Source organism: Rhodamnia argentea, chromosome 10 (assembly GCF_020921035.1).
Source record: "Rhodamnia argentea isolate NSW1041297 chromosome 10, ASM2092103v1, whole genome shotgun sequence".
Taxonomy (NCBI): Eukaryota; Viridiplantae; Streptophyta; class Magnoliopsida; order Myrtales; family Myrtaceae; genus Rhodamnia; species Rhodamnia argentea.
Genome location: NC_063159.1, coordinates 9200255 through 9224633, shown reverse-complemented (window position 1 = coordinate 9224633; position 24379 = coordinate 9200255). Strand labels below are relative to the sequence as shown.

At 38.3% G+C, this 24379-nt stretch overlaps 3 protein-coding genes across 8 annotated transcripts; 1 reads left to right on the top strand and 2 right to left on the bottom strand.

Annotated features, from left to right (window-relative positions):
* Positions 1-138: 138 nt before the first annotated feature.
* Positions 139-8791, top strand: LOC115739174 (putative cyclin-B3-1). 6 transcript variants are annotated; one of them, XM_030672157.2, is made up of 25 exons: positions 139-240; positions 402-459; positions 552-621; positions 724-756; positions 1447-1489; positions 1629-1677; positions 1754-1850; positions 2049-2084; positions 2248-2308; positions 3255-3312; positions 3416-3491; positions 3632-3658; positions 3750-3783; positions 4017-4065; positions 4138-4228; positions 4665-4716; positions 5863-6135; positions 6205-6327; positions 6701-6790; positions 6919-7080; positions 7169-7228; positions 7557-7655; positions 7919-8097; positions 8176-8388; positions 8481-8791. In XM_030672157.2, the coding sequence occupies exons 1-24, from the start codon at positions 193-195 to the stop codon at positions 8309-8311; spliced, it is 2004 nt and encodes a 667-aa protein (XP_030528017.1). In that variant the 5' UTR covers positions 139-192; the 3' UTR covers positions 8312-8388; positions 8481-8791. The 6 variants fall into 6 exon arrangements, with proteins under 6 accessions (XP_030528017.1, XP_030528016.1, XP_030528015.1 ...); XM_030672156.2 differs by having other exon boundaries at positions 1447-1525; XM_030672155.2 differs by having other exon boundaries at positions 1447-1549.
* A 1035-nt stretch (positions 8792-9826) lies between these two features.
* On the bottom strand, positions 9827-12454 carry LOC115739105. Its single transcript, XM_048271619.1, has 2 exons — positions 11970-12454; positions 9827-10588 (listed from the first exon to the last, which is right to left on the bottom strand). Exons 1-2 carry the CDS (start codon positions 12278-12280, stop codon positions 10102-10104), a joined length of 798 nt encoding a protein of 265 aa, XP_048127576.1. The 5' UTR covers positions 12281-12454; the 3' UTR covers positions 9827-10101.
* Positions 12455-14254: 1800 nt separating this feature from the next.
* LOC115739246 lies at positions 14255-16237 on the bottom strand. Its single transcript, XM_030672251.2, has one exon. The coding sequence runs from the start codon at positions 16235-16237 to the stop codon at positions 14255-14257; it is 1983 nt and encodes a 660-aa protein (XP_030528111.2).
* Between the last annotated feature and the right edge of the window lie 8142 nt (positions 16238-24379).

The window sequence follows — 24379 nt, the reverse complement described above, 5'->3', positions numbered from 1 at the left end:
TTTGTCAATTCTTCGTTGGACTTAATACTCCAAAGCTATGGCGGAGTTTTGTGCGGTCCTCCTTTTGCCGCTGGAGGGTATTAATGTCAATGCACACTCCATTTTTCAAACGCAAAAAGACGCGCTGTTTCTCTTTCTCGAACTCAAAACTCAAACTCGAATTTGCAGAGACAGAAAGAGAGAGCAACTCGGATGAAATCGTCACAGCGACCGAGCAAAGCAGGAATGGTGATCGCCACGGTCATTTCCCCCAAGAAACCCTAATTCTGCCCCTGATCCTTGTTTTCTCCATGTCTTCTCGCGTTTCTTTACCCATGTTGAATCGGCCGATAGCACGCAACTTTTGTTATTTTTGCTTCTGATTGTGATCTTCTTTGCGTTTTCTTGGTTGGAACTCTTAGGCGAAGGTTAAAGGAGGCCTGAATCCATTCACGGAGGGATCCTCCAAGAAGAAGAATGGTGCGAGTTTATTTTTCTGCGGAATTTGAATTTTCTTCAAGATCTTTGTTCTTGGCGTTCCTAATGCGCACGGTCGTTTCTATTGGAAGCAGTCTGCGCTGGAAAATTCAAGGTTTACACGGATGCCGAGAAACTCAGAACTGATACTGCTGCGGACAGTTTGTGAGTCGTTCGAATCATTCGTTCTTGCAAAATCTTGGTTCTGGTAGTCACTGCATTTGCTTAATCTTAAGTTAATATTTTCTTTTGGTTCATTGGTTACAGAAAACCTGCGACGGGGATCAGCATGCCTCCACGGTAAGAGACATTTCTGAACTTACCTTGTGGAATTACTACTATTACGGAATGTTTATGAGTCTTTTTGCTTTAGACATGTCCAGGGTTTTTTATGATGGATCATCTGGTGGTGCTCAGCTTCATTATTAGGAGATAAGTCCCACATGGGTAATATAATAAAACTTATCCAGTTCTTGAGCTCTTTCTCCCCGATGTTTAGAGTGTGGGTTGTTTAAAGGTTCAGATATCAAGTGGCACCAGAACCAAATTCAGACCTCCATGTGGAATCTTGAAAAAGTTATATAGGACTGGCTGCTTGTAGGTCATGCCATTGTTTGAACTGGTAGACTTTGAGTTGAGGAGGCTATACCGGCTGGTTAGTGTCCACGGAGTTGAACCACCCAGATTGCGGGATACTATGACTCTCATTACACAAGAAATTTTTGGTCCATCATTAATTCCTCGGTCTCCTATCCACAATTTATATGAGGTTACAGGTCAAACATTTTACTCATAATCTCATATCAGAAGCTGCCTCTAACCATTTTTGTGAGAGTACTGGGCAAGCTTCTATCATCAAGGGCTTGTCGTAGGCATGGTGTTTTGGCCCTAGAAAGCCTATCAACAGCTATTTTACATCAAGGAATTGTTTTGGCTGTTCTAGCCATAATATTTTTTGTATTATCTAGTTTCTGTTCTTTGTTCTTGCAGAAAAACATCAATGACAGCTAACAAAGGTGTCAGTGGGACCACTGTAAGTGATGCAAGGAGGACTGCTTTCTCTTGCGTAGTGGAACTTTTACACGAGTCTCCTGTTGTTCTTCTGGTGTTCAAGTTACTTCTTATGAACTTAATCCATATACACGTTAAATATTTAGTCATTTTACTTGCAGGATGGCTTTGACAACCAAAAGAAGAGCACGAGTAAAAATGATGCTTCTGGTAGGATTAAGCTAGGCTGAGAAAGAAAGCTTTCTTGAGACTTTGTATTCTTCTAATTATAATTTTTTTCCTTTAGGTAAAGCAAATATAAGAAGAAAAGCTTTGGCTGATGTTAGCAATGTTCGAAAAAGTGATGTTTCCAATAAAGTTGTATGCGATGGGTCCAAACCAATGTGAGTATTGCTAGTTTTTGATAGGGAGTTTTCTTTCATCCTTTATCTTATTTCTGTTTTTACCCTATCCATTTCTGGCATGTTGTACGAAGATTTCATGGTACTTGACAATTGACATGACTAAGGAATTTTGTAGTTCGCCCTTAGCTTCCTAATTGTGCGAGTAGCTCTAACCACATTAAGGACAATACATTGCAGGAAGTACAAAAATGAGGGCTTCACATCTTTGCAACGGTATGCTTAGAGGTCTTTCCACTTCACATATTTGTAGGGGTTATATCTAGTCCTAAAAGTTGAAGTTTTTGTTTTGGTTTCCTACAGTGAAATGCACTCAATGCTTCTAGTTTTCCTTTGACTTTGTTTTTGGTAAAGAACTCAACATTTTTCTTTGCCTCAGGGTTTCGGTGGATCCAAGCATTAGGAAAGCAGGAGTTGCGATGAAGAAATCTTTTGTGGTGGTAAGTTACATTCCTGCTTTTTTTCTTTTCCTCTTTTGCTCTTGGCTATCTAATATACAAGTGAAAGTATTTTTTTCTTCTGTTGAAGCAGCTGAGCATTTTTTTTTCTGAACTTATCAGATTAATCGATTCTTACAATTTGAAATTTAGTGAGTAGCAGGAAATAGGTTGGGGTTGTGGTTTATTTATTCCTTTGTATGTGATATTTCTTGGACTTGGTAAGTGGTTGGAAAACTAAGTGTTTGTTATTGGTGTCCAGACTTTAAAAGAGGATTGTCAGGTGGAATTAGATAGTAATGTTGTCACTCTTGACGCAATGAGTAGTTGTAATTAAGGACCCAGTGATTACCCATTAATAGCTCAAATGGGAGTTCACGAGATAGAGACATTGGAAATTGGTCATGATTTGATGGCATAGGTGAAGAAAAGAGCAACTGAAGCACTAAAAGGATGAATAGATTTTCATCTGAAGTGATAAACCTGGAAAAGAAAAAGGGCAATGGAAAGGAACTTGTATAAAAATCTGAACTGGCATTTATCATGGTGAATTTGTGGGGTCTGAACATATCATTTCTTGGATAAAATCTGTTCTGTGAAACATCAGATACCACAAAACATGAGGTAATTGAAGTGCCTTGAGCCAGTTTTTAAGTTCCTTATACAAGCACAGAATAGCACCATAAGCTGTGGGAGATTGAAGCTTCTTTTATGTATAAATATCCATTTAAGGGACTCCAATAAGTGGCTTTAAGAGGACCTTCTCAGAGGTATGGCCATATGAGCTTATTTTTTATGATTTGAGATGACCCCTTCCCCTCCTATTATTCCACCACAATATGCAGCAGCATTATACCATTTTGTAGACTAGCTCTTGGGCATCTCTTGATAACTTTTAACACATAGTGCATGGCATAATGGGTGCAACTATGTCATCTGATTGAACCAGGGAAAAGTGAGGGAACAAATGAATCAAAGGAATGAAGGGCCTCCCACAGTGAAGAGAGGTGAAACTTGATTTTCAGTCATTTTTTAAGCGTGATTTCTACCTCATTTGATGAAATGCCTTATGGAAACTTACCAGTTTTCTGTCATTACTATGTATGAAAGAAGTTAATAATGCTATTGATTCACAAAGGGTCGTAAAAGAGGGGCCATGTCATGATCATAATATCACCGAACAAAGGTATTTTTTATCCTTGCTTGTCATCTTACTGTTAATTCCGATATCCTCAAAATGACAACTGTATTTAACTCTTATTGGGCTCAGTTTTGTCTATCTTTTTAGGATTTTTTAAGGTAACATAATTTTGCCTTCTCTTTCAGGACTCGAGTAAGTGCTACTTTGGCAAGGTATGAGAGCTAATGTTTGCATTTTTCTTATAGAAAAATATACATTTCTTTACATTGATTCATTCCTTTGGTTACCTTTTTCTGTCTTAAGGAAGTCTTTGCCAGTGTTGAGGAGGAGCAGCCAGGTAAAATTGAGCAATCTAATGCTAGTGTTAAAGAAGTTGGTCTCTGGAAATCGCTGCTGATATATATATAAGCAAATGTTTATATTGAAGATTTTACTGCCTTGCTATGATGAACTAAGAACATGAGTTATTTTTCTTGATTTTCTTTTTTGTGGCACACATTTTACTCTAGCATATTGCATGGGCCTTTTGCTCAAGGGATGTTCCTGAAAGAAGTTGCTTTTCTTTTTTAGGAAAATTCTGAAAGTGCTGCTAAGAGAATAGGCAGAAGTGCTATGCCCAGTAAGTTGCTATGCACTGAGATTTTTTTCTTAGTAAGTCATTGAAACGCTTTAACTTTGTACTTTGCTTCAGCCAAGATAAAAGGTGGTCATAAAGTACTTCCACGTGTGAGCAATCTTACAAGCCATATTGCAAGTACTAGAGCAAGTAGTCGCACAATGATGTAAGTATCAATGAATCAGTGACCTCAAGTTTTTCTAATGAAAGAAATGAACTGTGGACAACCCGCTTTTTGCCAGTTTGTGGGTATAGCTAGTCCCCTTAAACGTGTTCATCGCAAAAGAAAAGTCACGTCAGCCTATAAAGATGTTCTCATCTTGGCAGTTGGTTATAAAAGTCAGTAAAATAGTAAATGAAGCAGGACTTATGTTTTTAAGTTCTTGTAAGTGGCAAGAGAAGAGGGAGCTTCCTGAATGGTTGTGGCTAACCTTGACGAGGTGATATTGAAACTAGAGAAATCCAAGATCATGTGCTGTACTTGTGCTTCCTTTTACCTCTGCATATCTTCTGTAATCTCACCTTTTTGAATTTCAGTTGGATTAGTTTTGTTACAATAAAAATTTTGATTTATGTTTGCAAAATATTTGTCAATCTTGTAGGGGTCCAAGGTTTCAATCTACTGTTGGTGCATCTTCTAGTAAACAATCTAAGGTTTGTGTCTCATCTCTTTGGTAAATATTCCGAGCAGTCAGTTAATAGCCAATCACTCTTATCAAATAATAATTCATTTAATTTCTCTTGGTTTATTCTTCATGGATGCTTCTAGTTGAGATTCACTAAATATAACTATGGAGGCTCCTTTTGTGCACCAACTCTTTTTGAGTAGCTACTGATAACATAGTCATATGAGGGTAGATATTAATCTGGTTCAGGCTTGATTGCGACTGATACCTACTTTTTAATCACCATAAGGTGGAATCATTAAAATGTAATGATGAATGTCATAACTTGCATTACTTCTATTAATAACTGTGTTAGATATTTAAGTCTTTGAAACCATCAACTGTTTTCAGTTAAGCGGAAGATTTCCCTGGAAGTTTTACAATTCTATTCAGGAGAGAGAACTTAATTTTTTTTGGGTAAAGGAGAGAGAACTTAATTCATACTTGCTAACATGGATTTTTTCGGTCAGCTACATTTATAATTATGGGATACATCAAGAGTAAAAATAGAATATATAGATGTAAGAAACTTGCTACTTTTTTTTTGGCCAAGAGAAAATTCATACTTCATCAGATGACCTTTGATACTTCTAGGCTATATTTGTAGATATGCGATACATTTGCTTTATACACCTCATATAGAGAAAACAAGAGACAGACATATGCACACCCACACACACTCTATGTGTGGACGTCTTAAAGCTATCCCCCCACCCAGCAAATCAGCTCTAGACTTGGGTTTTAATAAGTGGACTTCATTGATTTTTCATTATTAGCAGCAGATCCCTAAATATTTAGGTTATGCACTCCTCTTGCTAATACTTCTGAGCAGAGGATGTAACTAATTATTTATTCATAGTATCACGATTTCATGAGTCGCATTCAGATATAAATGGCTTAGCAATTGCTCTGAATTTCAGTTATTTTCTTTTAGTTTCCCTTTTATTTGATGGACACCAAAGATTATTGCATTGATAATTCATTCAAATTTTTCATCAGTAATCCTTTTAATCATATCCAAGCGAATCTTGGTTCACATGCTATTCTCACTGTAAAAGTTTTTGTCAAGCATTAATGTGCATTCACATTTACTTGGTACTGAGATAAAATTAAGCTTGACCTTGCTATGAATCAGGGATTTGTTAACAACATACTTGGGGCTTCAAATGCTCAAAGGGCCTCAAAATCCAAAGATGTAGAAGTTGTGGACAAATCTGGCTATGGAGTATCACTTGAAAAACAAACAGAAGTGTCAGTTCCTCTTACAGAGGATACATTTCAATTGGATAAGGAAGCGATTCCATCAAGTAATATCGTCCACTCTGGAGAAAGTACATCAGGTTTCATTGCCAAGAAAAAACCACAGCGCAGGAGATCCTATACATCTCTTTTGATGGCTAGATCGAAGGTTAGAAGAACTGGTTTAGTTCTTGAGGTGTTTGTTGCATGAATCTAAGGGTGGTTGTCTATTCTGCAGTTCCTAGGTGAAAATGGTGAAGTCTTAAAGCTGGAGAAATTACCAAGCATAGATGATTACAGCAATCAACTTGAAGTTGCTGAATATGTGGACGATATATACGAGTATTATTGGAATACTGAGGTATTTTCTTGTTCACCTCTTTGTTTGGCTATTACTAGCCATCGTAAGGAATTTCTTGCCTCACACCTCTTAGTCAGATTAAGGGATGTGACAGCTCTATTCATATAGACAAATGTGCTTTACATTTTCGCTGTATAGATCGAGGAATTCATGATTAGCCATTGTTGTTTAGGGACAAAAATGGGATATAGAGATAGACTCTATTTAGGTTTCATGAAAACTTGGAGACTGTAGTATTATCATCGGAGTATATGAGATAAGTTTTAATGCATTCGGTGCCTCTAAGTGGGTCCCTGAAATATAACTGTATTGATATAGTGTAAAATGTAAATTTGTTCTATCCTTTATGTTCACTAAATGTCTCTTTTTGCAGGCACATAGTGCATGTTTGGCAAATTACATGTCAATTCAAACAGACATTACGCCCAATATGAGAGGCATATTGGTAAATTGGCTCATTGAGGTATAGACTTAAGAACTCAACATTTTATCTTCCCTTTCCCTGTTCACTGTCTTAAATCTAATTTTGTGGTATTGGTTGTAATCTTGTCACACGTTAAAAGTTATTGGACATCTTTGTGAATATTGTAGGTACACTTCAAATTCGATTTAATGCATGAGACACTTTATCTCATGGTGACATTGCTGGACCGATATCTATCTCAAGTATCAATCCAGAAGAAAGAGATGCAGTTAGTTGGTCTCACTGCACTTCTGCTATCATCTAAATATGAAGACTTTTGGCATCCTAGGGTATGTTGAAGTTTCTATTGTCCTGTAATCCTTATATTTTAGGGAAGTTTTTGACACATCCGTATTTTTGTCCTTGCTCTTCCAACAGATAAAAGACCTCATCAGCATCTCAGCAGAGTCCTACACAAGAGAGCAAATGCTAGGGATGGTATGTGCTGTCATATTATGTGGTTGAGATAGCTTACTCAATTTGATGTAATGCATAGCAATGTATAATGTATGACTTGCTCCAGCAAAAGAATGACAAAAGAACATCTAACTTGCTTTTCACTTATTAGGAAACAGAAGGCCTCTTCTCATAAGTAGTAATTGCTTTTGGCCTCGTAAACTTCAACCATCCAGTTAAATAATGGTAGGGATGGAAGAGCCAAAAATTAGACCTTTATGACATTTTTCATATATGCTAAGCGTACTATCTAGGAAAAATCCGCCTCTATTGACGACATATAATGCCTTCTTTTTTGTTATATTTTCAGGAAAAATCAATCTTAAAGCAGCTGAAATTTCGTCTGAATTTGCCTACTCCTTATGTTTTCATGCTGAGGTTTCTCAAAGCTGCTCATTCAGACAAAAAGGTATGCAGTAGCTCATGAATGAGTTTGATCATACTAGCACGTAAGATAATATCATGCCTTCTCGTGAAGAGCTTCAGACTTTTAATAATATCGACGTAAGTTGGATTTCAGATTATAGAGGTCTCTGTAGATAGAACCAATCTGGATGTGGTGGAAACTTGAATGTCCATGTCCTGCAAAATCTTGCTTTACCTTGCCCTGGTTTAATTTTGTTAAGCGCTACACCTGCTAATGCTTCTTGTTGACTTGGTCACTCCTGCCAGCTTGAACACCTAGCATTTTACCTTATCGAGCTTTGCTTGGTGGAATATGAGGCATTGGAGTTCAAGTCTTCACTGCTATGTGCATCAGCTTTATACGTTGCAAGGTGTACGCTACAGATGTCTCCAGCTTGGACGCCACTGCTTATCAGACATTCACGCTATGAAGTGTCCCAAATCAGGCATAGATCTTTTAAGATCATTCTTTGTGCACTTCTTACTCTGCAATCAGTATTGACAAGCTCAGCCTATTCTTGCAGAGTATGTGCAGAGACGATACTGAGATTCCATAAAGCTGCAAGACTGGGGCAGTTGAAGGTCACATATGAGAAGTATATGGGGTCAGAACTCAGTTGTGTTGCAGCGTTGAAACCATTGGATGAGCTTCCTTTTTGATTTGGCTTATGTTGATTCTCTGTGTTCCATGACATGATTTCCAAAATTCTATCCTGCTAAGAAAGCTGACTTGCTCGGTAAGGTCACTTTTTGTTTGGAGGATTTAATTCACATATTTGTCTGTGTATTCTAATATTATCGGGTACTTTCCTGTTCTATTGCCTGACAGGCAAATCTGCAATGCTGGACATCTTGTAGTTGTTGTGACTTGCCTTAATATCGCGAGTGAGGTATAGTATATATTGGCTTTTGACCTGCGGTTGCTGCTACCACTGCCGCCTCCGCTGCTAACGCGGTTCAATTGTGTCCTTTGGGTTTTTTTACGACTGTTTGTGGATTTGAGTATACATATACACTGTAACACGCTCTCGCCTCAACTTTTTTGGTAATGGCGGAAGCAATTTCATTTTTAGATTTCAAACGATATGTAGATTCTCGGGTTAACTTCTCACTGGAGATTGATATCACCTTTCATCCTTTCACAACACTTTTGAATCTCACTAGTATCTAATATTCAGATTTGCAGTTCATTTTCTTGCTGCAGCTTGAGAACGGACTGATATTGATATTGAAATTCCAATGGATCAAACTACTTTCCATTCGCAGTTTAAAACCGAGTGCGACAGTGATTAGCTGATTTCGCGCAAATTGTCCCCTTGATTACCATGCAAAAGCCCTATTAAGATTCCGTTTGCTATTAGTGATATTAGTAGGTTTCATTCGTAACGATTTACAGAATAGTGATGCGTACATTCCCCGTTTTTGAAGCCAAACATCTGTTTCTCTTCTATTCTCTGCTTATAACTCTTTTAAGCAAGGATTCATACACTACATAACAAGGCTCAAGAAATAGATAAAACCCTATCGAGAGTCAAAAATTTCTTCATAGAGAATAAACAATGCTTATTCTCAACATCCAAGTTAGCACACTATCACTTATTACCTTGAAAATATTAGAGAGCACAGACATAAGTTAACGACGGATTTTGCAGTCGCAAGCACGCCTGCGAATAGTTTCTGTTTTGTCTTTTTCTTTTGTCATGTCCAATTATCGCTGTATGTAACAATGACAATGAGGCAAAACTGTAACAGCATTTAAGCTCTCACATCTCTGTAAGAGAACTCATCGCTTAAGTGTTCCAACAAACAACAATGGCACTTCAGGTCAAACTCAGCTTAAGAAGAATAGAATTTGCTTGATTTAGAACCTAATCAACACCAACACACATCGCATAAAAAAATAAAAAATAAAAGAAACCTCAATGAGAATGCAACATGACGCTTAGCTCCATATTTATGCATTAAAAAAAAAAAAACCTTATAGGGAGTTAAATAGCAAGCTAACTGCTATGTAGACCGCAGAGACAAGCCACTGTGCTTCTAAAATTGAGTGAATATATTTAATTATTCCCTTTCTAAATATCCCCATGAGAGTGAACATCGCTACAATCTCCCACCAAACCATAAGCAATAGAAAAACTGCACACTATGAGGGCAAAAACTTTGAACAGGAACAACGGAAACAGGGGACCAAATAGCCAGGGCTGTATTAGAGTGCCCATAGATGTCCACATGTACTGGCTAACTTTACACTCGAGCACCTCCACCTCCTCCAAAATCGAGAGTATACATTGAACCGTTCAGCGTACCTCCTTATGTACATATACTGTATCATCATTCACCAAAACCACCTTTATTAGCCATCAAAATAATGATACCACACGAGCTGCATTGCACTATTACACAAGTATATGCCCTACCGATTACAAGACTGCGAACTGCACGTTCTACTATGAGCAAGGAAGGAAACCGTCTTGTGTGAGCAAATGATCTTGACGATCCAAAGTCTCCCTCACAGCTCGATAGAATTCCACCCACGATGATGGTTGCACGTCAACCGGAGCCCACAAGAATGTCGGATTTGGACTAGCTGGGCAAGCGGTGACCAAATCCAGAACCGACACTGCGGGCTTAGGGGGTTGTGGGAAATTAAAGGCTAGATTGTCCACTTTGTGCTCGTAGATCTTGCCTTTCCTATCCAGCTTATACCGCGACGTCCCTTGAAACTCCCCTCTTGCTTCCCACGGAACCCGAGGAACCCCTTTTAGGTTCCACCTGATCAATATCATATTCTCTGAAGGCTGCCAAATTCTGTACACCTCGAGGGAAATATCACGAAACAGAATCTTTCCATGAAATCTCAATGCCCAGAAAATTAATTTGTAGTTATCAATCCCAGTAAAGGTGTTCAAAGGGTCCGTAAAAGTGATATCATCCCTGAACAACAGAGAAGCAACATATAAACACAAACTTCCTTCAGCATCAAGACGAGACAACGCCCTTCAAGACTTTCCATAAGGCATCTCATGGAAAAACTAACATCGTATATACATGAAAAATCAGAGTCACAAAAACGAAAATTCAGCTGTAAAAGGACCCTGCAAAATGATTTCGAATAAACAGCCAAAAGTGCAAACGTCCAACAGTCCTGCAGGAGACAATTCCTTTAAGCACATGCGAACAATTCAAAAATGGTATATCACCAATGGATAAATTTGAAAATCCACAAAAAAGTAGGATTACATCTACAATAAGCTACAAACAAAACTGAACATTCATTTTGAGTCTAAAGTCAAATAATGTTATTTAGTTTATTTATTGGCATTGGTCACCAGCTAAATCTTAAGCTCCAGTTCAGATTCAACCTGAGCTTTCCGTTTCTTTACTGCCCAATCCCTTTGTCCCTGACAGAGTAGTTTCCAAATAGTTCATGTCAGGGGATTTCTTAGCGGGCAGGTCCTCGCATACTTAGTAAAGGATTGAAGGAGCCATGATGCAAGCTCATCTAGTTTAATCCTTACACAGCAAAGCAATGTTTTATTCCTTGGTTGGCAATGGACAACAGATGGGCTACGAGAGATAGATTACTGAAGTGGAAATTGTAAATTCCCCAACATGTTGCCTATGTAACTCAGCTTTGGACCACAGCAATCACTTATTATTCTGCATATGCTTTCTCGTGATTTAAGGGACTGGATTAGCGAAGCTAGCTGTGCAATGTTCATAATTCAAAGGGAATCAATTTCACCAGTTGCTATTCAAGCTATCATGGGAGGCCTTTCTCCATTATGTTTGGATCATGAGGAATTGTTGTATACATGACTCTTCTTTGGTTGGGAACTGTCGGCTCAATACTTTTGAGAATTAAGAAGGCAGTATGTGGTAGGATAATGGGCTGTGCTGAGGTTAGAAGGAAAGCTTTCTTCAATAGGCTTTAATATCTATGCTCTAACTGGGGCCTTGAGAGCTTGTTTCTGTAGTTTTGGATTGTTGAGCATGTAACAGGTCTGCTCATCTGCTTTGAGTGCTCTGTTTTCTAGCTTATCCTAAAAAAATACAAATGATAAGGCAAATTTCAAATCGACTCAGAGAGAGGATGACAGCAGTAATCTAAAGCAAATGCACAGATACCCCAGGAAAATGATGGAACTATGAGCATCCCAAAACTAGCTTCATACTTTTGGATGGGAATCAAGAATCCCAAACTATTTATATCCTACATATATCTCAAAGCTTAATCCTACAAAATCCCACCAAAATCCCAAAAAAAGGAGAAGCTAGAAAGAAAGGGCAAAAAAAAAAGAGAGAGGAAGTATACCTGTAGATGTCATAATTGAGGTCCTTGGTGAAGAGCAGAGGCATGTCTTCACGGAGAGTCCTGACGGCGAGCCCAAGATTGACGAAGAAGTCGTCTCTATGCTGATTGTCCTGCTCATCGCGTGGGGTACCCACTTCAACCCCTTGAACAGTCGGCGTTTCCACGCTGCTCAGGGCAGGACTGACAGAAACCGAAGAAGAGGGAGAGGGAGAGGGAGAGGGAGAAGAAAGAGAGAGAGAGAAGGGTTTGGTGGGATGAAAGGGCTTGGGTTGGAGGAGACAAGGGGAGAGGTTGGGCAAGAGGAAAGCCATGGCCTTTAATGGAGTTTTGGTTCTTGATTCAGTTCAAATCAAATGGAAGAGATTTTGAGTGATTGGATTTGGCTGCAAGAAAAGGAGAGAGACAAGGAGAAGGAGAAGGGAGGAGTCTTTCTTGTGTCCGTTGTTGAGTTTTGAAACAGGGGAAGAGAGAGAGAGAGAGAGAGAGAGAGAGAATATTGAGTGGCTCTAAGCTTGGCCATCTAATGGTGGTGTTCTTGCTTTGATTCCCCTTGTGTTCCTGCCTTTTTCTGCTCTATGTTTATTAATTTTTTTCCTTGCTTCCTCATTTTCTTTTCTTCCCCTGTCATTTTCCAAAGTAAGAATGTGTTCCATTTGACTAAAATTCTCTAATTTGTTGAAAATGTATTTGGTTTCCGAGAATGACAAGTTTGTAACATAAATAAACATCGTGAAAGTATATTTGGCTGTGTTATTTTCAATTTGAAAGATAAGTTTTCGGTCCTATTTTTCGATTTTCTTTTGTACAAGAAAAATGATTCGGTGTCCTATTTTCTCTTGAAAATGAAATTTGTATTGGAAATCATTCAGTCGGAAAATGGTATTCAAAGTAAGGGTCGAAAAAAATAAAAGGGTCGAACACACGCAAGGTTGTTTTAACTTTTGAACTACAAAACAAAAATAAAAAGGAACAGTTTTGGAGTTTGTATTTTCAATGAGGACGCAAATTGAAAATTACATTTCTTAATCTTTGCAAACCACACAATCAAATGTGTTTTTTTTCTAATTTATGTCCATGTTGGGGAAAATTTCACTTTCAAGTACAAAATACCATTGTCACTGAAATTGAAAATTAAGAACATCATGAAGCAGAGCCCTTATTTTGCATGTAAGGCGACATCATATTATCGCATTTGTCCAAATTCTGAAATCGAAATACAAAATTCATCATATTAGCAAAGACGGAGTGATTTAGGGCTTGTTTGTCTGCAGTCAAGAACAAGTAAAATCTATTTTCTTTTTACTTGCTGTGAAAAGTTAAAAATATTGTCCAAATTCCAAAAATAAAAATAAAATAAAATAAAATAAATCATATACGTGTCAAGGATTCCGGGTTTAGAAAAGTCATCTATGAATGAGAATAAGCAGAAAATGAACTTATAAGATGCGAAAGGTCTGACATGACGGACAATATTTCATCGAAGACCATTTGGTTTTTCCTTTTTTTTCTCCATGCAAGATCTTTCTCTGATTCTAGGGTATAAATCGAGAAGAAGCACACAAATTGAAAAGCTCGACTTATTTATAAATTTATATAAATTTTAAATCGAGAAAATTCCGAGTCTTGACTATTCATTCTTTTGTTTCTAGGAAAGTTCACAAGGTTGCATACCCCTCCAAAGATGTGATCTTTATAATGCCTTCGTCACGCTGTGTCTCGTGAATCATAAATCAGGTTATCAAACAATAATTATTCGATGCTTTAGTCGGTCTAAAAATGGGATTTATCCATATTTGATCAAGATCAAGGAAGGGAGAATTGGTTGAATTATTCGTAAGTGTATGCGTGGCGTATCGAACACAAGGCACGACTAATGTTTCTGGTCATGTCCTAATAAACAAGAAAATCCATCTTCATGTGCTTGATTGATGCGTTAAATGATGTAAGGAACAAAGAGGAGGTGGTTTCGTTCCTTCATAGAACGACGGAATAAGGCATTCATACTCACAATCGACAGGAAAACACGATAGTTTCGCTTCGCATTAACCGGGTGAGAACCCAAAGAGCAGCTTCGACAGAGAGTTGGGCCTATGAATAATTACTGTAATAACACACATATTTGTTTTGCTAATTATAGTAGAATTATTATTAGATGTAGACCTAATTTAAAGATGCACCAGCATGAACCTTCTCTCTCTCTCTCTCTCTCTCTCTCTCTCTCTCTCTCTCTCTCTTACACTCTATTTCGTTGTGGTCGTGCACTAAATCCTAAAATAGCTGCTGCTTTAGTACCATCTTAGTCTTCTGTGCTCACGAATACGATGAATGCCCCATCCAGGTTTGTAGAAACAACCGAAATGAGCCATCAACAGCCAAACAAAGGCGAGAAGCTCTCCGCCTTTGCTCAGCACCTGCACGTGCGCCTCTCCCCTGATATGGCTTGCTGCATAACACAGCATCTCCACCCACACGCCGCTCATCACCTTCCACTTCCCATCCCCGAGCCCTTCCATCTTTTGGGCCAATTGGCACCCCTCCAGAACTGCGGTTGGCCAGCCGGATGTATTAGGAGGAATTGCATACAATTGCTCGCATAACTCCTCCACATTACGGCTCCCATGGAACACAAGATGGACCATCGCGGCTACTGAGGTCATTTGGGCAACGCCGGCCACCACGGACACCACATTATTTTGATTAAGCAAAAGATACAGCATGTAGTCGGAGAGGATCTTGCTGAATTCCCTTTCCTCATCTCCAGCTCTCCGCTTCTCTTTGTTGTACCATATCTCGGTTGCGAGATGCCAACATATAATGCTGTTGTCGTAATTAGTCTCGGTCACATGAGCTAAAAATTCGCCACAAATTTCCACAGTTAGTGTGCTCTGGAGAAACAGATCACCTCTGGCCTCAAATGTCTTCTTCACTTCTGCTGGAGTTTCTGCATTCATGGATTTACGCTTAACCTCCTTAAAGATAAAGATCCATAGCTTCCTAATAAAGGGATTCTTGGACACGTACTCCGTATTCGCAATCACTACTATTTTCCTTGGACGACAGCATATCTCCCTAACTTGATGGAAACAAGAGACGATTTTCTTGGCAGTACGCAACGGAATACTGCAAATGTTAGAAACGTCGACGATGCCCCAGCTCCGACCGAGCTTATAAATCTTTCTCGGGCTCTCATTCAACGACTTGGATAAAAGGTTGCAAGCAGAGATGGATTCTGACCACCTTCGAAATGTGAATGGTGTATCTAAGGCCGCAAACATAGCATTGGCACCAAGCTCTACTTTGCATGTGGTGGATCGGGGCTTCCTCAGGTAATCTGTGGCAGCTACCAATTTGTGGAGATATGACTCTAGCTTGGACGATCTTGTTTTGTACCACTTGATTTTGGCAAGAGTCCAATTGGAAAAAATGAGCATGAATAGAGCTATCGCATCAAGAGCCATCCCCCCGAATAGGAGGGAATAAGTAATTTCCACGTCAGGTTCGGGGAGCTGGTGCTTCTTCAAGCGATTAAACAAGACGAAAGCCAGCGCAAGGTCAGTGAAGGCTATGAAGCGGAAAATGTAGCTCCACTTGGAATGTATTGCCAATGCTTTCGTGTGGAGCACCTCGTACATAAACTGGAGTTCAACTGATATCATCCTCAACGCGTCTATCGCAGAAACATTCTGGAAATATGTGCGACTCATTTCGCGTTCTAATCTATAGAACATGAGATCTCCCATGAACACCTTAAATTTTGGAAAGAAGTAGTAAGCATGTTTTACCACAATGCTCTCAGCAAGCTCTGCTTCTCCTTCGTCAGAATGTTCTTCCCCTCGAGCATTAAGTTCCGTAAAGAGCTCGCTGGATTGATGATCATCATAAAATGGCCAGGACACTGGCATCAACGATTTCCTGAGCCTCGGGAGGCTTGATAGATTAAGTGCCAGTGTTCTCTCCACATTCTTTATGACTCCAGCAAAAAATACAAGCATTGTTGGCATCACCAACGAATTGTCGCTAGGAAATATCTGCACAAAGACATAGATGGCAGCACCGACTTGGAAGATAAAACTGAGCAGGTGTCGTCGCCAAAGCGAGCTGTCCTCTAGAGAGAAGGCAGTGATGGTGTCCGGACCGCCCAAATGTAACAAGAGAAATGAGGCCCAAAATGCCTTAATTGCTCCATTTGCTTCAGCTTCACGATCGGATGAATTGCCTTGGTTGTGAGAGATGAGGCCGATAGCAAATGTAGCTACCCAGTCGGCCATCAAATAGGCCAACCACAAGAGGAAAACAATGTGGTCGTTGGCTATTTTTTTCCTTAGGGGTGCAAATAGAACGAGAAAGACTTGAAGCGAGAGGCTCAATATGACGAAGCTTGGGATGTTCCATGTGCTCCACAGATCCAAGATGGAGATAAATGCCATGATTTTGCTTTGTTTGAATTTTATGGCTCCTCTTCGTTATAATTTCGGTTGCAACAAAACATATAGGATGTTGAGATGGTTCCTCACTTGTATGTCAGAAGACAACATCTATTCAAAAGCTCGAGAGTGAACACAAGCAAGGTGTCCTATACTTTGAAGTGGCAGAAGAAAAGTATATCATCCATGAAATGGATGAAGAGATAGGGAATTCACCGCGGCACAAAGTACTTTGGCATCTCTCCTCTGTCAAGTTTGGCATCAAAGAATAGAAAAGGGACACCGAAATCTTCTCATGGAATAAAAACAAGATCCGTTGTATGGAAAGGAGAGTAAAGTTAGGCTTTTGGCAACAAGCGAAAGAAATTGGTATTCATTGAAATTGACTCAATCATAATCGATCAAAGCTTAAAAAAATAATAATAATAATTTATTCGAATCAAAGAGCACAAGAATCTGTTTTGTTGGGTGGTCTTAGGCCTCTCTTATACCAAAAGGCTTTCTCTCACACTTATAAACCGATCACCAGCCCCTTCCACAACCGATGTGGGATAACCCCAACAATCTCCCCCTCACACGTCGGGCCCTGGGTCGGAGGCAGCGACAACCCGCATCTCTCCTATATGACTGTTGGGTCCAGACTTGTTGGTAACCCGGGCTCTAATACCGGTGTTGGGTGGTCTTGGGCTTCTCTCATCTCAAAAGCTAGCTCAAAGGATGAGATTTTCCCTCATATTTATAAACCGACCACCAGCCCCTTCTACAATTGATGTGGGACAACCCCAACAAGTTTGACGTAGTCTTCCAATTTGTTGGTACAAGAAAATTGGTTTGGTTTTTCGGTTTTTTTAATAACGAAATTTGTACTGAAAATGTAAATGAAATGGAAAATTCATCACGTTAACAAAATGGAGTGATCTGGGGCTTGGTTGTCTGCACTCAATAACAAGTAAAAAGGTTTTCCTGCGTTTAATCGATATATTAACAGTGCTTCGCAAAAAACATTGAAAAAATAATGTAAGTGTTTTACGTGTCAATATTTACAGTGGGAAAAAGAAGAAGTTAGCATTTCCATAATAGAGACGTCTCATCGCGGACGTTGTATTCTTTGTCTAATTAATTTTATTTCGATAATTAAAAATTTAGAGTAAGAGAGAGAGAGAGAGATAGCTTTCTGGATTGCAGCAGAGGTCCGAAATTAGCTAATTTGTGGAGGGCAAGCAACGTTGGCCTCATTTGAGGATCATAATTGATTAGCAAAAAATTCTAAAAATCGCTTCGGAATGGGTTATTTCTCAAAATTCCTCGGAGCTTGATCTTGTTCTTACATATCGTAGATTTATGCCATGTTCTTGCTTAGTTTGAACCTTTTTTGCTCCTCCCTATTTAATAGGGGTGTCAAAACCGAACCGCGAACCGAACCAAAAACTGAACCGAACCGAACCGAACTGGAATTTCGTTCATTTTCAGTTCGGTTTGGTTTTCAGTTCGGATAATAAAAAGAATCACAATTTATTTTTTAGTTCAGTTTTTTTCAGTTCGGTTCGATTAATCGAACCGAACCATAAAAATAAAAAGTTAAAAACTTAAGCTCACGGTTGCCATGGAAGATGACATCGTGGACTTGCCTCCGGGCTTCAAATTCCACCCGATGGACGAGGATATCATCACTCACTACCTCGCGAAGAAATTCCTCAACCCTAATTTCGCCACCTGCGCCATTGTAAGTCCTCGTCATTTCCAATCTCTCTTCTCCAACTGCAGATTCACAAGCTAAGAGACACAGAAATGACTACACCTCCTCAAGAGCACATTTTCCACCTCCCTGCAAGCTGGCGACTTGGTCACCACCCTCAAATCGGCCCACGATTTCCTCTACAAGGAGCGCAGCTTGAAGCGCGTGGTCGCGCAGTTCAAGAAGTCATCGGCTTTCGACCATTTCCGCACCCAAATCGGCACGTGTCGATGCGCCGTCCGGCACCTTGCCTACGCTAGGTGCTTCAACATGATTGGAAGGCAAGGGCGTGGGCTTCTTGGCATGCGTGAGCTGAAGATGAGGATGAAGCAGAAACAGGAAGAAGAAGGAGGAAGTAGGGACTAGGGCTCAATTGGGATTGGCGACGAACATGGCGGCAGATTCAATTCGGTCGAATGGGAAAATTTATGAGCTGGTTCGGATGGCTTGCAAATTAGGAGTTTTCTGAAGAAGAAGGAGGTGGAGGTGGGTTTTGGGCTGGGGGAGAGAGAAACAGTGGGCGGCTTGCGATACAGTTGGGAAGAGGAAATAATCTGAGTTGCACTGATTCGTCAAAAACCATGAACCAAACTGAACCGAACCGAACTAAATTGAATTTTTCAGCTCAATTCAGTTCAGTTCAAGATGAGTTTTGGTTCAGTTCAAACGCATTCCCTAATAGTTCAGTTCGGTTCGGTTTTTTGAAAAACCGAACTGAACTGAACCATTGACACCCCTACTATTTAATATCAGTTCGCATAGGAGGAACAATGGGAAATATAGAAGTATACATGTTGAGACGGTTCCTTGTTGTTTGTCAAAAGAAATAACCTATTCAAAAATCCAAGAAGGTAAAAGAATTGCGAACCAACCTTTCCGCGAATGAACAAAAGCAAGGTGTCTCGTGAGTTAAATGATTGATGAAAATTATCTCATTCATGATTTGTTCATTATGAGGGAGCCTCGAACGTTCCATTTGTTCCATATATCCAAAATAGAGCTCAATGCCATGTTTTTGCTTAGGTTGAACTTTATCGCTGCTCTTTGCATAACTTGGGAGTGTATAGGAGAAACAGATATAATTGGTTCGTATAAGAAGAACAGCAGGGAATGTTTATGTGCACATGTTGAAATGGTTCCTTGTTTGTTAGTCGGAAGAATTAATCTATTCGAAAACCCAAGAAGGTAAAAGAAATGCAAATCAACCATTTCGCAAATGAACACAAGCAAGGTATCTAATTTAGTAAATGGATGAAGAAAAGTATCTCATCCATCATTAGTTTAATATGACGGAACCTCTTTGTTCCACAGAGCTGAAATGGAACTAAATGCCATGTTTATGCTTAATTTGAATATTATTGCTCCTCTCCATAAAATTTTTGTTTGTATAGGAGGAACATTGGGAAATGTATATATACATGTTGAGATGGTTCATTGCTTTTTTGTTCGAATAAAGAATCTATTCAAGAATCCAAGTAGGTAAAAGAATCGTGAACCAACCATTTCGCGAATGAACACAAGCAACGTATCTCATGCATTAAATTAAATGGCTGAAGAAAAGCATCTCATCCATGATTAGTTCAATATGATGGAACCTTGTACGTTCCATTTGCTCCATAGATATGAAATGGAACAAAATTCCATGATTATGCTTAATTAGAACTTTATTGCTCCTCTCCATAGAACTTTGGATTGTATAGGAGGAAGTGAGAAATGAATATGTGGATGTTGAGATGCGAGATAAGAATACCATGAGTGTCATAATTTTCGTACAACGCTCACTGTAATGCCTTAACTTTTTTTTTTTTTTTTGCGATTGCTTGAGCGTTATACTCTTCAAAAACGTTCACCCAAGTGTCGAAAATCTGACACGGCATGGTGAACAATGTGATTGGTTGAAAGTTTACAATGCCTTCATGGCAGCTCAAAACTACAAATAGGGACAGAGTAAAGGAGGTGGGAGAAGAGGTAAGTACACTCGCATCTTATCCTTGAAATTTGGCATCAAAGAATTCGAAATAGAAAGCATACTCTTCTTAGGAAAGAGAAAACTCCCAAGTTGATGTTCTCCTTCTTTTCCCTTTGTCGTGATGACCGGCGACTCCTTTGAAGAATTGGGCTGGGAAACTATTTAGAGAGGAGAAAAACAATTTTATCATCCGGCAGTGATGAAAAAGAACGATGCAGCATTTTCATAGTAGAGCTCTCTCATTGCAGACTTTGAAGATGAAGGACCGCTGCAGAGGTGCAAGGAGAGCTGCGATGAGGACGTTCTGGACCGAAGTGAGCACAGCCAGGCGCTTCCTGCGTGCGAGAAGTTCGGGGTAAGGTCAATTCAAAGGTAAGCGGATCTTTGCTAGGTATGAATTGCCGGTCATTACTTTTATATTTTCTCTCAATTACGGGGAACTCTGATTTTCGGGTAAGGCATCGGTTTTAAGGATGCCACTATATGATCTGGTTAAAAAAAATTATTGATAACAAAAAGTAGTAACCAGTGAGGGTGTGTTTAGAGTTGAACTTCAATTTTTAAGTTTTTAGAATTCTCAACCCTTGCACCTTTCCCAAACTAATAAACCTAAAATACATATAAATATTGACATGAGGATTTGGTCATATTCTTTAAATTTAAAACATTCTCTTCTTTGCAAGAAAAAGCATAAATAAGAGAAAAAGTAAATTTCTCTATGTTTAAAAAGAAAAAAAAAAAACAAGTCACCAACATATGTGGAGAAAAATGCTAGAAACCCATGTTTACGACCTAGATCTTGTTTAGACGCGAGGGCTAGGAACAACGAGATGAGGTCGAGATCTTCATTTCCCTCCTAATGACGTAACAAAACGAAACGAGGAAATCTCCATCCTCGAACTTTTCCTACGTTGTTAGTTTTGAGAGAGAGAGAGAGAGAGAGAGAGAGAGAGAGAGGAATGTTGGAAATAGGGTTCCTGGAGAGATTTGAGTAAATTAATTTAATTGGGGATTAGATCATGTACAATTAGGAAAGTATCTTCTGTATATCTTTTCCTTTATTGTGTCCATTCCATATATTCTATTATAAATAGAGCCTTATACAAAAATGGTCTCCATCAGAAAGTAGTAACACTTTCTTATGGATTTCTCAGATCCTCTGTTTCTTTTCTATTTCGTGTCAAGGAAGGTTAGAGATTTTTTAGTGGCTTTAAGCTTGGCCATCTATGTGTGCTTGCTTTGATTCCCTTGTTCCTTTTCTCTTCTCTCTCTCTTTTCCCCCCTTTTTCCTTATTTTCTTTTTTCCCCGGTTATTTTCAATTTTCATTTGACAAAAAGAAAATAGATTTTCTTTTTTTAATTAAAAAAATGTATTTTCTTGAACATGAATATGGGTTGCTAAAACGACAATTTTCTAACATAAATAAAAGCTTTAAAAATATATTTGGCTATGTTCTTTTCAAATTTAAAACACGTATTATTGATTTAGCAATAAATTGTATCCTCATTTGGAAGAGGAGAGAGACAGTTTGGAGATTTTTTAGTGGCTCTAAGCTTTGCCATCTAAGGCCCGTTTGATACATTTATAAGGGTCTATTTGGCAATGATTCTGATCCAAAAAAGAAATTCTAATTGGAATTGTATTTTCTGACTCTGCTCCACTTTTAGAAAATCAGAACATGTTTGATAACCGCACAAAATTTACATTCCCGAATAGAAACGCGTTTGGTAACCGTAGAAAATTTTGTTCTCTGTAACAACCACGTGGCTAGAATTTTTTTTTAAAAAGTTTAATCTTTTTAATAAGAATTAAAAAAATTTCTTTTTTTAATTTGTTTAAAATTTTTAACTTTGTAGATTTTTTTAATTTCTCCCCACTCTTTCAATTTTTAATTTTTTTCAATTTTAATTCTCTCCCCATTTTTAAAAATTTTTAACTTTTTTGTTATATTTTAAAGCTTATTTTTAAATTTAATTTTTAAAAAATGTATTTAAAAAAATTAGTTGTTTGTAAATATTCAATCTAATTTTAATTTTTTTAAAGTTCATAAGTCCATGTGGAAGACTTAATCTTTTTAAAAGAACTAAGACATTGTTCTTTTTTGTAATTCTCAAAAGTGATTTTTTTTTCTAGAATCAACTTTTTTTTATTCTTGTTTTTGCTTTCAAATTGTTCCCGTGAATAGAATTAGAATTAGAATCATTTACGTTATCAAACATGTTTCTCATCTTTTTTTTGTTTTGAGAACAGAATCAAAGAATCAGAATTGTTGCCAAATAGATCTAAGTCTCTATTTTTCTATTCTTTTGTTCATGAAAATATAAAAATAAAAATAAAAATTCGTTTGGTAATGTTAATTAATTTTTCTATCCACTGAAACAGAAATTGTTCACGGGAATAGATTTGGAACAAAAACAAGGAGTAAAAAAAAGTAGCTTGTTTGTTCCGGAGAACAAAAAAAAATAGTAATGTCATTTTAGAAAAACAAGCATAGTGTAACTTAATGCTTGTCCTTACAAGTATGAGTCCCTCGCCGGTCGCTAGTCCTCGCTGCTTCCACCGCTATTTTTATTATTAAATGAAAAAATTGGGAATAGAAATTTTTAGTATCGTACCAAACTCATTTATGTTATTTTTCTATTTTGGATATAAAATTTTGTGCAGTTACTAAATGCGTAAATGCGTTCTTCTGATTAGAAACTGTTTTCGGGAGCAGAATAAGAAAAAATCATTTATATTTAGAAATAATTTTTTAGAATAGAATTGTTACTAAATAGGTCTCTAATGTGTTCTTGCTTTGATTTCCTTGTTCTTACATTTTTCTACTCTGTATTTAATATTTTTTTGTTATTTTCTTTTTTCCCCTTGTCATTTTCAACTATTATGGTCAATAGAACAAATAATGTGTTCATTTGACAAAAAGAAAATAGATGTGTTTTCTCTTTTTAAATGTCCTTTTCTATTGAAAATGAATTTTGTTTTAAAAAACGAAAAGCTTGTAACATAAACAAAATTTTGAAAAAAAATATGGTTGGCTATGTTATTTCATAGTTTTTTTTTTTTTTGGTCAGATATGTTATTTTATAGTTAAAACGTGTATTTTTGATATTATTCATTTGAAAGACAAGTTGTTGGTTTTGTTTTTCAGCTCCGTTCATATAAGAGAGATGTTTTGACTTCTCATTTACTTTGAAAATGGAATTCGCATTGAAAATACATCCGGTCAGAAAAATGGTTTTCTAAATCAGGATGGGATACAAGCAAAGTTGTTTTAACTTTTGAACTACAAAACCAAAAAAAAAATGAAAAGAAAAAGTTTGTAAATTTGTATTTTTCAACTTTGCAAACCACACAATCAAATACATTTTTTTCTAATTAAATCGATGTTGGCATCTCCCCCTTTGAAAATCGACATCATTAAATAGAAAGAGAGAGAGAGAGAGAGCAATTTCTTCTCAATCAACTTTTATTTTTCCCTTCATGTTTATATGCATCCTGTACATCTGCATTCTGCTATACCATCCCATGCTTTGGATAGGGCATCCTCTGGCCGGCCCCCAACTGTTTCTGGACCTATGTATCCCTGCGGTGGTATACGATATATGCCCCATTCAGGTTTGTATAAACAACCGAAATGAGCCATCAACAGCCAAACGAAGGCGAGAAGCTCCCCGCCTTTGCTCAGCACCTGCACATGCGCCTCTCCCCTGATATGACTTGCTGCATAACACAGCATCTCCACCCACACTGTGCTCATCACCTTCCACTTCCTTTCCCCGAGCCTTTCCATCTTTCGGGCCAATCTGAACCGCTCCCGAAGCGCAGTTGTCCGAGGGGTTGCATGGATACCAACAACATCGTACAATTTGCTGCACAGCGCCTTAACATCCGTGTTCGCATCATACTCCGACGGTGCCCCAATATATCGACCACCGTCTCTGCTGAGGTCATTTGGGAGACGCCCGCCACGACCGACACCACGTTATGCTGATTAAGTAAAAGATACACCATGTAACCGGAGATGATCTTGGCGATTTCCATTTCCTCATCTCTGACAAACTCTTTGTTGTACCATGTTTCAGTAGCAACATGCCAACGTATAATACTGGTGTCGTAATTGATCTCGGTGACATGAGCTGAAAAATCGCCACAAATTTCCTCGGTTAGTGTGCCCTGGAGAAATAGATCGCCTCTCGCCTCAAATGTCTTCTTCACTTCTGGTGGAGCACTCGCAATCATGGATTTACGTCTAACCTCCTTAAAGATAAAGATCCATAGCTT

Bases quoted from the DNA above. Each gene is read 5' to 3' on its own strand.
- LOC115739105 (XM_048271619.1), bottom strand. From the start codon at position 12,280: ATGGCTTTCCTCTTGCCCAACCTCTCCCCTTGTCTCCTCCAACCCAAG. The intron at 10,589-11,969 runs GTATACTTCCTC...TCTGTTGTTCAG, and splicing joins CTCAATTATGACATCTACAG to GGATGATATCACTTTTACGG.
- LOC115739174 (XM_030672152.2), top strand. From the start codon at position 193: ATGAAATCGTCACAGCGACCGAGCAAAGCAGGAATGGTGATCGCCACG. The intron at 1,851-2,048 runs GTGAGTATTGCT...AATACATTGCAG, and splicing joins TGCGATGGGTCCAAACCAAT to GAAGTACAAAAATGAGGGCT. The intron at 6,791-6,918 runs GTATAGACTTAA...TGAATATTGTAG, and splicing joins TGGTAAATTGGCTCATTGAG to GTACACTTCAAATTCGATTT.
- LOC115739246 (XM_030672251.2), bottom strand. From the start codon at position 16,237: ATGGCCGACTGGGTAGCTACATTTGCTATCGGCCTCATCTCTCACAAC.